At 40.0% G+C, this 11,166-nt stretch overlaps 2 protein-coding genes, 1 non-coding gene and 1 pseudogene across 3 annotated transcripts; 2 read left to right on the top strand and 2 right to left on the bottom strand.

The window, feature by feature from the left end:
• Positions 1–55: 55 nt before the first annotated feature.
• LOC135942355 (heat shock protein 83) lies at positions 56–3,741 on the bottom strand. The gene is made up of 4 exons (XM_065488427.1): positions 3,584–3,741; positions 2,921–3,061; positions 1,678–2,718; positions 56–1,226 (listed from the first exon to the last, which is right to left on the bottom strand). Exons 2-4 carry the CDS (start codon positions 3,059–3,061, stop codon positions 264–266), a joined length of 2,145 nt encoding a protein of 714 aa, XP_065344499.1. The 5' UTR covers positions 3,584–3,741; the 3' UTR covers positions 56–263.
• Positions 3,742–4,962: 1,221 nt separating this feature from the next.
• Positions 4,963–5,080, top strand: LOC135944825 (5S ribosomal RNA; annotated as a pseudogene).
• Positions 5,081–5,409: 329 nt separating this feature from the next.
• LOC135944827 (5S ribosomal RNA) lies at positions 5,410–5,528 on the bottom strand. Its single transcript, XR_010575372.1, has one exon. It is a non-coding gene; the product is annotated as a 5S ribosomal RNA (ribosomal RNA).
• A 494-nt stretch (positions 5,529–6,022) lies between these two features.
• On the top strand, positions 6,023–11,078 carry LOC135943005 (pickpocket protein 28-like). Its single transcript, XM_065489391.1, has 10 exons — positions 6,023–6,450; positions 7,027–7,420; positions 7,906–8,109; positions 8,703–8,871; positions 8,933–9,081; positions 9,141–9,342; positions 9,750–10,020; positions 10,341–10,596; positions 10,650–10,741; positions 10,806–11,078. The coding sequence occupies exons 1-10, from the start codon at positions 6,414–6,416 to the stop codon at positions 10,970–10,972; spliced, it is 1,941 nt and encodes a 646-aa protein (XP_065345463.1). The 5' UTR covers positions 6,023–6,413; the 3' UTR covers positions 10,973–11,078.
• Positions 11,079–11,166: the final 88 nt, after the last annotated feature.

The raw sequence follows: 11,166 nt of genomic DNA, 5'->3' as shown, positions 1-11,166 counted from the left end.
TTCAATGGTTAATGTAGCTACACCAGGATAATAGTTTAACGAATTAAGACAAAAATTTGATAGTCGACACATTTTATTCAACATACTTCCATCACGCATCACTTGCAAGCAACTTAATTCAGATGACATATTAACGGAATGGAAATGCAATTCTCTCTTTATTATTAATTGTCAGGAACAAAATTAAAATGAAAATCAGTTCTGTGCTCTTATCGAACGCGCTATGCTAACAATTGAGAATCAGTTGGCGGGGAAAAAAGGACTTAGTCCACCTCTTCCATGCGAGAGACGTCCTCAGCGTCGCCTTCAAGGGGTGGCATCTCCTCGGCGACGGGTGCCTCAACGGGAGCTTCATCCTCATCAATGCCAAGCCCGAGCTTGATCATGCGGTAAATGCGGGAGGCGTGGGTCTGGGGCTCCTCAAGGGTGAAGCCAGAGCTGAGCAGGGCTGTTTCGAAGAGCAACATGACCAAGTCCTTGACAGCCTTGTCGTGCTTGTCTGCGTCGGCCTTCTGCCGCAGGGTGTCAACTATGGGGTGGTCGGGGTTGATCTCAAGGTGCTTCTTGGCCGCCATGTAGCCCATGGTGGACGAGTCACGCAGAGCCTGCGCCTTCATGATGCGCTCCATGTTGGCCGTCCAGCCATACTGCGAGGTGACAATGCAGCAAGGCGACTCGACCAGCCTGTTGGACACGACCACCTTCTCCACCTTCTTGTCAAGGATATCCTTCATCACCTTGCACAGGTTCTCGTACTTGGTCTTGTCCTCCTCGCGCTTCTTGGTCTCATCCTCGTCCTCAGGAAGCTCAAGACCCTCCTTGGTCACGGACACAAGCTGCTTGCCCTCGAATTCCTTCAGCTGCTGCACGACATACTCATCAATGGGCTCGGTCATGTAGACAACCTCAAAGCCGCGCTTCTTGACACGCTCCACAAAGCTGGAGTTGGAAACCTGGTCCTTGTTCTCGCCAGTGATGTAGTAGATGTGCTTCTGATTCTCCTTCATGCGTGCAACATACTCCTTCAGCGAGCACTGGTCGTCGCCAGACGCAGATGTGTGGTAGCACAGCAGTTCGGACAGTTTCTTGCGGTTGGTGGAGTCCTCGTGAATGCCAAGCTTCAGGTTCTTGGAGAACTGCTCGTAGAATTTCTTGTAGTTCTCCTTGTCCTCGGCGATCTCGTCAAAGAGCTCCATGCACTTCTTCACCAAGTTTTTGCGGATGACCTATTGACACAAAAAATACAACATTAATGCAACGATAACACAAGCAAGTTTTGTTGGGTATTGGTCTATATTAAACTACTTCATTTCTTATTATGAAAGTTGGGTGATTTTTTCTATGCTATGTATGGCTTTGTTTAAGAGTAGATTGCACTGCCAAAATTTTCTTCCTAAAAATTAAAAGCTAAAATGGAATCAATTCATGCAAGCACAGTTCAATTTAAAGAACGAATTATATCTTATTGCATCAGTAACAACTACTACAAAATAGGAAAAATGAAGAAATTACTCATTATCAGCTAGTTTAAAATGTTCACCAGTTGAGAAACACAAAAGCAATGGATTATCAGCGCAAAAATCGACAGTAAAAATACTGCAAGTTAGGTAAACTTCCAGCTCTTTTAAAATTGTGCGCAAAAATTTCCAAGGTGAAATTTATAAAATCAAGAATTACCTTGAGGATCTTATTCTGCTGGAGCATCTCACGGGAGATGTTGAGGGGCAGATCCTCGCTGTCAACGACACCGCGCACGAAGTTGAGGTACTCAGGGATCAGCTCATCACAGTTGTCCATGATGAAGACCCTGCGGACGTAGAGCTTGATGTTGTTCTTGCGCTTCTTGTTTTCAAAGAGGTCGAAGGGAGCACGGCGTGGGATGAAGAGCAGGGCACGGAACTCAAGCTGACCCTCAACAGAGAAGTGCTTGACGGCCAAATGGTCTTCCCAGTCGTTAGTCAAAGATTTGTAAAACTCGCCATACTCCTCCTGGCCAATGTCGTCAGGGTTGCGGGTCCAGATGGGCTTGGTCTTGTTAAGCTCCTCGTCCTCAGTGTACTTCTCCTTGATGGTCTTTTTCTTCTTCTTGTCCTTCTCCTTGTCATCTTCCTCACCAACATCCTCAATTTTGGGCTCCTTCTCATCCTCCTCCTTCTTTTCCTTCTCCTCTTCCTCAGCCTCGTCGTCGCTGATTTCCTTGTCACGCTCCTTCTCGACGAGCAGCTTGATTGGGTAGCCAATGAACTGTGAGTGCTTCTTCACAACATCCTTCACCTTCTTTTCCTCAAGGAATTCCTGCTGATCTTCCTTGATGTGAAGAACGATCTTCGTACCGCGACCCAGGGGCTCGCTGTTGTCTGGCCGCACGATGAATGAGCCACCCGCCGATGACTCCCAGGTGTACTGCTCATCATCGTTGTGCTTTGAGGTGACCGTGACCTTGTCTGCGATCAGGTAAGCTGAGTAGAAGCCCACGCCAAACTGACCAATCATCGAGATGTCAGCGCCGGCCTGCAGCGCCTCCATGAACGCCTTAGTGCCTGACTTAGCGATCGTACCCAAGTTGTTAACCAGGTCAGCCTTGGTCATGCCAATACCAGTGTCGATGATGGTCAATGTGCGGTCGTTCTTGTTAGGGATGATCTTGATGAAGAGCTCCTTGCCGCTTTCCAACTTGCTGGGATCGGTTAAGCTCTCGTACCTGATCTTGTCAAGGGCCTAAAAATCAATTGACAAAATAATTAACATCATTACGAAATAATTAGTATAGGAGTAGGGGTTGCATCATTGTTTTTCTCTCAGAAAGGGGTTTCCATTATCATCAGGTGTCAGCCTGGAGCGGTACAAATGCAAAAAGGAAAATCATCATTTATCTAAAATTACTTCTATTGAAACTAATAATTAATCGAGCTTTACTCACATCTGAGGAGTTGGAAATCAATTCTCGGAGGAAGATTTCCTTGTTCGAGTAAAAGGTATTGATGATCAGGGACATCAACTGAGCGATCTCAGCCTGGAAGGCAAAGGTCTCAGCTCCCTCCATTGCAACGTCTTCTGGCATCTACAAATTTAGACAAAAATTTTTTAACTCCGTGTCACCAAAAATATTCAGGGTATGAACATGAGACACCCAACAAAATCAATACTTTGTTTGAAGGGCAGCTAGTCACACACGGATATATTGAGCTGGCTATATCGAGATTTAAAAAAAAAATAGTGTAGGTATTTTATGTCGAAATCTTCTTAAACTATTGTGTAAAATGGACATGATGCAATAATTTCAAGTAGTTTCAAGGATGGAACTACAAACATACAAAACGAATATATATTTCTCAACTTCTTTAGCTGCATTAAATTTGTAAAAAGGGGCGTCTCACTTGCACGATTATTATTTATTTAAATAAGAAAAAGATTCAAATCATAAATGGCAGAGAAGGAAAGCGACAGAAATTAAAAGACGCGAGGAATTTTAGAACCACGAGGCACGACAATCATCTAGGAAAACACTAAAATTCGACTAAAAATAGGCTATCAGATACTCCAACTAGACTTTGGAGGTGAAATATACCGAGCAAGAACTCACCTTTGATTTCGAACTTGTAAAGAGAGTTAAGTTAAGACAAAAGTCAGGGATGCTCTCCTAAGAGATACAGCCGAAGCTCACGCCAAGCGAGTGCAGTAAAGTATGGCCGGCCGCGCGAGGACGCCGGGAATATATAGGCTAGGTTGGTATCTAGACCTTTCCAGACCGGCAAAAGAGGCTTCTCGAACGAAATCTGACGTCACTTCCATTGCACGTGCTTTTTCTGGAACATTCAAGAAGCTTCTAGAAGCTTTTTGACCAAAATTGAGCCTTTGCTTCTGCGCCGACATAACATTTTCTGACCTCACTTCCGCCTCGCGAAACCGCCAATTTCAAATAATAAACCATGCGCTGCTAAAACTAATTATGATTTCCAGAAATTTCTGTTTACTTTAGCTTTATGACCGATTTTACTCAATTTCTATTGAATATACTTTGCTTCATACTGACTTGGGCCTGCTCAGGCTCGTGAATTTCATGTGAGTTGACCGCTAAATCACAAAAAATGGTTTAGGAAATAGGAAACATTTCTTACTGAGCAAAAAATTATAATCAAAACAATCACTTTGACTCCATGGTGTCTATTTGTTAGTCACATTAGTGCCTAACTTTCAGTCAAGTATCAAACACTATCTAATTACAAATTACAGTAAATTTTTACATCTTTGTTTAACAGATTTATACAAATATCAGAGGTTAATCAGCGTGTACGTAATTTACAGTTTTGAAATTTGGAAGATCACTAGACCTGCGCCGAATTAAACCATAAAATATAAACTATAAATGATAGCGAATGACACGGAGATTTTTAAATATACATAAATCATTGATTGCAACACTCGCGTAAAATTCGAAGTTATTTTCCTTATTTTCCTTCCAAAATAAACAAATTTTCCTTGCGAGAGAGAAAAGATAATAAAGAGATAAAACAGAACGTAGCTGACAATGCGTATATTTATTAATCTATAAATATACAGTCTAAAATAGCTCACTAGCTATTGTATAAAATATGCGTATTAAAGCACGTTATTTAAAGTGGATTGAAACAGGGCAAAAATTTAATTAAATTTGAATTTTTGCTTCTAGAGAAAATCATAATTCGCACCGCTCTTCACGGTAACGCGGAAATCGATCATCGCTCAACAAACACAAATTTTCACTTTGTCGATTTGATTGTTACCCTTTTCTTGCAACTGCTTGCAACAAGGGTACTCCGCGCGTTTGGTTGTTGAAAATGCACACTTTTTCCGCTACCAAGGATAATGATACATTTTTATTTTATTCCTTACAACATGCTTCTAGCAAACTCAAGCAGCATTTTTGGTAAGCAGCGCGTGTAGATCTAGTTTTAAATTCCTTGAATTTGATTTGTCGCTGTTTCCTACGACAATATCATGTGAACACACCGGTTCTCGTCTGATCACCGAAGTTATGCAACATTAGGTGCAGTCAGTACTTGGATGGATGACCGCCTGAGAACACTGAATGTTGTAGGAAATATGACTTTTTCGAAGTCCTTATTGTACTTTTTTTCATTAATTTATTTATCGTTATTTTTATGTAGTTTGTAAGTTCATGTTTTGTTTGGAGTTAATTGCCAAACTCTATTATCAATTATTTAAAAAAATAGAGTCGATATAAATATACACGTAGGCGCATGTCTTTTTCGTTTTATCGCCATTATTTTTTTTAAATATAGGAATTAATTAAGTTTGGCAATTTTGAAATCAACTCCAAACAAACTATAAATAATAATATAAATCATATAAATAAAAAAATGAAAAAAGCGAAAAAAAAGTACAATGACGGCCTCGTAAAAAGTCATGCGCCTACAACAAGCAGTGTTCCCAGGCGGTCACCCATCCAAGTACTGACTGCTCTCAATGTTGCTTAACTTCGGTGATCGGACGAGAACCGGTGTGTTCAACATGATATGGTCGTAGGCATTATTAATGTAGAAATACATATAATTTAAAACTAGAATGACAGGTGCTGCTAAACAGCTGCTTTAGTTGCTAGAGGCATGGTATGGACAGTAAGGAGTAAGGAATAAAATTAGTGTATTCACATAATAATAATGCGAAAGCACCGAGAGGAAATAAGCACAAATTTTTATTAACGAGAATAAATTAATCTCCCTATTTACTTTAAAAAACAAAGCAAATACATAATATCTGAAAGAAAGTTATCAACTTTTATAACGTATTGAATGTGCACGAGCGAGCTGATTATTGTTCAATTATTTCCAAACCTTTATATACGTGGCAGTTTTTAAAACAGTTGCATTTTATATTGAAGAAACCAACCTCTTGTGCTTAGTGTTATCTTAAAAGCTCAATGAATTACGAGGAGCATGAAGCTTGGAAAAGCATTTAAATACGGATAATTTATGGCGAGAGGAAATAAAAGGGAAATAAAAATTACTCGCACACCTCTTTGATTTAACATGCCAATCATGAATTATGAAGTAGAAAAAGTATCAGAGAAACAAAGATTAAATAATCATGAGAATGATTGCGAATAGCATAAAAAAAATATTAAAACTAGCACGCTGAAAGCTTGACCCAACGCTTAACCTAATTTAGAAAATTTCATAAAAGCATAAAACTCTCAAATCAATAACTCATTTATAAAAACACACGCGAGGAAGATATTGAAACACGATAAAAGCCATAAATACGAGCAAATAAAAATGAGGGTGCCAGGTGCCCCTATTAACAAGCAAAGCCGCGTTTTTACACAAACACAAAAGCCATCAGTTGCGAATCAATCACATAAAGCAAATGAAGTGAAATTGAATGTGGCGTTGCTTGTTTGGAAATAGCGCAAAATGGTTCAGAGGCAGCGCTTCAGCTACTACAAATCAGGTAAAAAAAAATCAATTTTTAATTTAACTCACCAAACCTTTCTTTAGAAAGGAAAGATATTATTGGGTATTGATATAATAAAATTGCACTGCTGATGGACAAAATTTAGTGTAGTCTAAAATAAATAAAACAAAAAATGTATTTTTTCGAGTTACAAAATTATTGTAGATCTCACAAAAGCGCACATATATACAATATAAATACCAAATGCAACTATACTAATAGTCCTAAGTGTGTGAATTCTAGAGCTAGAGTTAAAATAAATTGCAGCTATATAAATATGGAATATTAATTATTATATACTTTTAAATAATTGTTTTGCAGCATCATTGTGCAAGAGCAAGCATTACTATTCCTCGTTAAATATTTTCCCTCAGTGAAGAGTGAAGATCTCATTTTAGCTTAAAGTAGTATAACGCTTCAAAAGAAAGTTCTATTGTTTTTACTTGGATTTTTTCAATAAAATATACATGCGTTTAGATTTATCCCACTTCTGACCTTCTGACTTCTTGGTCGCGTATGATTTTTCCACCTAAAGACAAAAGCTCAACTTTAAACATTCTGGATGGTTTCAAGGGCTGCTCGACAAATCTCTGTGGGGCAGCAGAGTGATGCCAACACCGGTCGTGGCGCCTTCCTCGAGCAACTTTTGGCAGCATCCGCCTCATGATCTAGGCGCGCAGGAGCCCCCTTCTAACACCCTACGCACGCAAGGGACTTTATTTACCCCCAACTCCTTCCGGACCACCAGACTGGGTGGTAAGTTGGTTCGCATTCCCGGCCGAAAGTGGGACCCGCTGCGGGGCTGGGTTCACTCCGGACGAGAGAAAGTGTGGGTCAAAAAACGGCCGCCGCCTGATGACGACGATTTTGATGGCAACTGGCCCGTCGGAAAAGTGGCCAAAGAATTCTGCGAGGACACGTCCCTGCACGGCGTCCAGTACTTGGCCGCCAGCTCGTGGTTTGAGAGGTGGAAAACATTCGTTAATTATTATTGCTTTTTAATTATTTAAAAAAATTAATATAATTTTGGCTGGCTATACAAATTTTAAAAAGCAATAAATGAACAAATTAATTATGTGCTCGACGTGCTTTATAATATGTTAGTACTGTTGAAAATAACATCAGATTGAAGAGCATTTAAGCTTTCCCAAGCATAACATCAATTTACATTTTAGATATCTGAAGTATATAAAGATATGAAATAATAGTTTCTCACTCAGTATCGGCTGATGAAATGTTGTTACAGAAAAAAAATATTGCTTCCGTCCTTGCGTAAACTTAACATAATCCATAATCATATCATCATTTCAATAGAGCAGTCTGTAGAAGTAAAGAAATTCTTCAATGAACCAGAAAAAATAATATAAAGATCATTAATGATTATCAAATCCCGTCGACTAAGAGAATTGTTTGTTCCCTATTAATCAATGAGTGTGTCAATTTCTGGGACAGGATATTTTGGGCCGCCGCCCTTATGTCTGCGTTGATGGGAGCAGGACTTTTGATAAGAGAGGCGTACCAGAAATGGGTAGACGCGCCTGTGATCCTTTCCTTTTCCACGTTGCCGACGTCAGTCGCCGAAATCCCATTTCCCGCCTTCACCGTATGCAACATGAACAACGCGCGTAAAGGTGTCGCCCAGCGCGTACTCAACAGGTAAATCGTTAGTGAAACAACAATTACGAAACACTGTCATCCGCACACTCTGTGTCATTAGAGCTAACCTAAAACAACCCGCTGCTATCAATCACGGAAGCAGCTCGATTTCAAAGCGCGCTCTTTGATTCCCTTTTCTCAAACAGTAACTTTGAAATAATGAGAGTATTTTTTGCGCTTAATTCTGACCTATCAAGTTTGCGTGAATTCAAAATTTGACGCAGATTTGACGTTTTTGGAAATTTTATATTTGGAAATTGAATAATAATAATAATTTAAAATATAATCAGGGAATGGCAGGGTGAGCCATAATTATATTATGTAAAAATAAAATTGCTGACCGTCATTTTCCAATAATTCCAGCAATTGAGCAAGAATTTTTTGTCACAAATATTTGTTCAAGTGAGGATTTTAATTGCATAAACCAACATTTCACCATTTCCTTTTTAAGAATTTCTTAGTTCTAGAAAAATATACAATGAAATTAGTAACACACCGAACAATAAATTCGAGTGGAAAAAAGATTAGCCTATCACTTCCTAAGGCAAATATGATATTTTAATTAATATATGTTTAAACAATTTGGGAATCAGCGACGAAGGTGTTGAAAGCGAAAGAGACAAAATTCTGCTTGAAGACTTTTGCTCAGTGGACACAACAATTTCCTTTGGCCGATCTGCAGACGAAGCAAAAGTGGAAAAAACATTCGCCAGACAGATCGTGCAGCCGCGCTGGTCACACATCAAAGAGTTTCTCATTAGGGTACGTCAGGGTACTTAAACCTGTAGGCAATGTGATTCCAACTTTTATATTCGCTGCGCAGTCAACGCAGCCGTGCCACGAGATGCTGGTGGCGTGCGCCTGGCTCGGTTTCAACAGGAATTGCTCCAATTTGTTCAACACGGCGCTGACCGACGAAGGCCTTTGTTGTTCCTTTAATAAAGTGCCCAGAGACTTCCTATTCAGAAATCCGTAAAAATATTTCAGCACCAAAGAGCCTTTGTCAAAATGTCAGATTCGATTATTTCCAGCCGCGACCTTTCGGACCTGAACGTGACGTTTCCCTTTCCTGCAGTTGACTGGACGCCTGAGAGTGGCTACCCTTGGTCACACCATCAACAAGCTCTTCCCTGGAGAGCGATCGGCGCTGGAAAGCACCTGGGTCTCACGGTTGTACTCGACTGCGAAAAGCACGAATACTTCTGCTCCTCGACCGCCTCCATTGGATTCAAGGTGCATTTTAATTGATTGAATTAAAAAAGATTAAAAGAACTATGCAGGCAGGTTTAGCGGGTGTTTTCAGGGAAATAAAAACCAAAGACTAAAAGGAGGCTTTAAAAGAGTGGTTTATTTTAACTTGAATCAAATCATTAAATTGCACGGAAAAATTGCCTTCTTTGCAAAGATATTATAAACCAGAAATTTCTTACTATAGTTGTAAAATTATGGAATAAAACTTTATTCAAAACCATAAAATGTGTAAGAAAATTTTAGTATAAAATATTTAAGAAACAAGTTTCTTAAAATCAGAAAAAACTTAATATCAAGCTTCTAGATATTTTGAATACCTAATTCCACTCTAACAATATATACCTTTTGAGTTTCGGATTTCAAATTGACACATAATATATTATTATTAGCTATTGCTGCATAGCCCCGTGGAGACACCAAAACTGCAGAGCTTTGGATTCGCGATTCGACCCGGCACGGAGAACTTTGTCTCCATTCAGCCGAAAATACGCAAGGCGAATCCGGCAGTTGTGGACGTACCGCTGGCAAAAAGAAACTGCTACTTCGCGTCGGAGCGCTATTTGCGCTTCTACCGCACCTACACGCAGCACAACTGTGTGCAAGAGTGCGAGGCCAACTACACAGTGTCAATCTGTGGCTGTGTCCTCTTTTACATGGCGAGTAAGTGCATCATCCAGTTTAACGTGAGAATCAATTATTCACGGCTGATGCAGGATACGCGCACTTTCTGCCTGGTCGTCTCGATTGAATTTGTTACACAGCAGCTTAGAATCTTAGGACTGCGGAGGTGGTGTTAGCGTAAAGATTAAATGAAAAAATCACACCGAAAAAAGCGCTAAATTAATACAACGAGGGAAATTTTATAAAAGGATTTATTAGTAAAAAGAAAAAGCGACAACACGAGCAAAAGAGCTTTTCAAAAAAAGTTAATATTATTTGGGACCAATAAAGAACACTTGTGTCTTAAATTCTATGCACAGAGGACCAGGACGTGCGAATTTGCGGAAAAAGGGATTACAAGTGCGCTCAGGAGGCGCGGGCCACGATGGAGTTGAGTCTGTACGCGGAGACGGGCAACCAGAGCGCGACCGACCGGCCCTCGTGCCGTTGCCTTCCGGGCTGCAGTGAGATCAGCTACTCGGCCAAGCTCTCCTCCTCCATCCTCGACGACTCGTTTGGCGCCAAGGACCGCTTTTCCCCTCTTGCTGACCACCCAGTCAACATAACCTATTTCAAGTGGGTAAAGATAACTAAAAAAATGCCAGTTGTTTTGGAGTTTGATATTTCAGGGAAAACTTCGCCATAGTCCACCTGTATTTTTCTGAGCCGGAGGTCACGACCTATGAGTTAAATGAGATCAACGACTACGTTGGCTTCTTAAGTACGCCTTCTCCCAGAAAATAAATATAATACTTGTGATTTCATAAATATAATTTTCCCCACAGGTAACACTGGTGGTCTCCTAGGGCTTTTCCACGGATTCAGCATTCTCAGTTTTATAGAGATATTATACTTCATGTCTGTTCGTTTATTTTGCACAGTGCGAGAGCGGAACAGGAGATTCAGAAGATTGCGTATTCCTAGGAGAAGACCATTTTCGTTTGTTAATTAGTCAGCTAGAAAATTGTGTATTGTTCTAATTGACAGGTTTTAATATCCCTATGCTAATGTAGCAGGTATAATTGCAGAAAAACTGTATTAATTGATAGATGATTAAAACATTTTTATCCGCAAGTCCACAACTTTTAAAAGTAATTTCGCAACCTCAAGAAATTCACACACTTGTTTCTTCCTGGAGGCTACATT

Source organism: Cloeon dipterum, chromosome 4 (assembly GCF_949628265.1).
Source record: "Cloeon dipterum chromosome 4, ieCloDipt1.1, whole genome shotgun sequence".
NCBI classification, from domain to species: Eukaryota; Metazoa; Arthropoda; class Insecta; order Ephemeroptera; family Baetidae; genus Cloeon; species Cloeon dipterum.
This window is presented reverse-complemented; position numbering and strand designations above follow the sequence as displayed.

What these genes read in the sequence shown, in the direction of transcription:
- LOC135943005 (XM_065489391.1), top strand. Translation starts at nt 6,414, where the DNA reads ATGGTTCAGAGGCAGCGCTTCAGCTACTACAAATCAG. An exon ending in GACTTCCTATTCAGAAATCC is followed by an intron (nt 9,082 to 9,140) that starts GTAAAAATATTT and finishes GATTATTTCCAG; the next exon opens with CCGCGACCTTTCGGACCTGA. An exon ending in TGTCCTCTTTTACATGGCGA is followed by an intron (nt 10,021 to 10,340) that starts GTAAGTGCATCA and finishes TTCTATGCACAG; the next exon opens with AGGACCAGGACGTGCGAATT.
- LOC135942355 (XM_065488427.1), bottom strand. Translation starts at nt 3,061, where the DNA reads ATGCCAGAAGACGTTGCAATGGAGGGAGCTGAGACCTTTGCCTTCCAG. An exon ending in TGATTTCCAACTCCTCAGAT is followed by an intron (nt 2,719 to 2,920) that starts GTGAGTAAAGCT and finishes ATTGATTTTTAG; the next exon opens with GCCCTTGACAAGATCAGGTA. An exon ending in AGCAGAATAAGATCCTCAAG is followed by an intron (nt 1,227 to 1,677) that starts GTAATTCTTGAT and finishes TTGTGTCAATAG; the next exon opens with GTCATCCGCAAAAACTTGGT.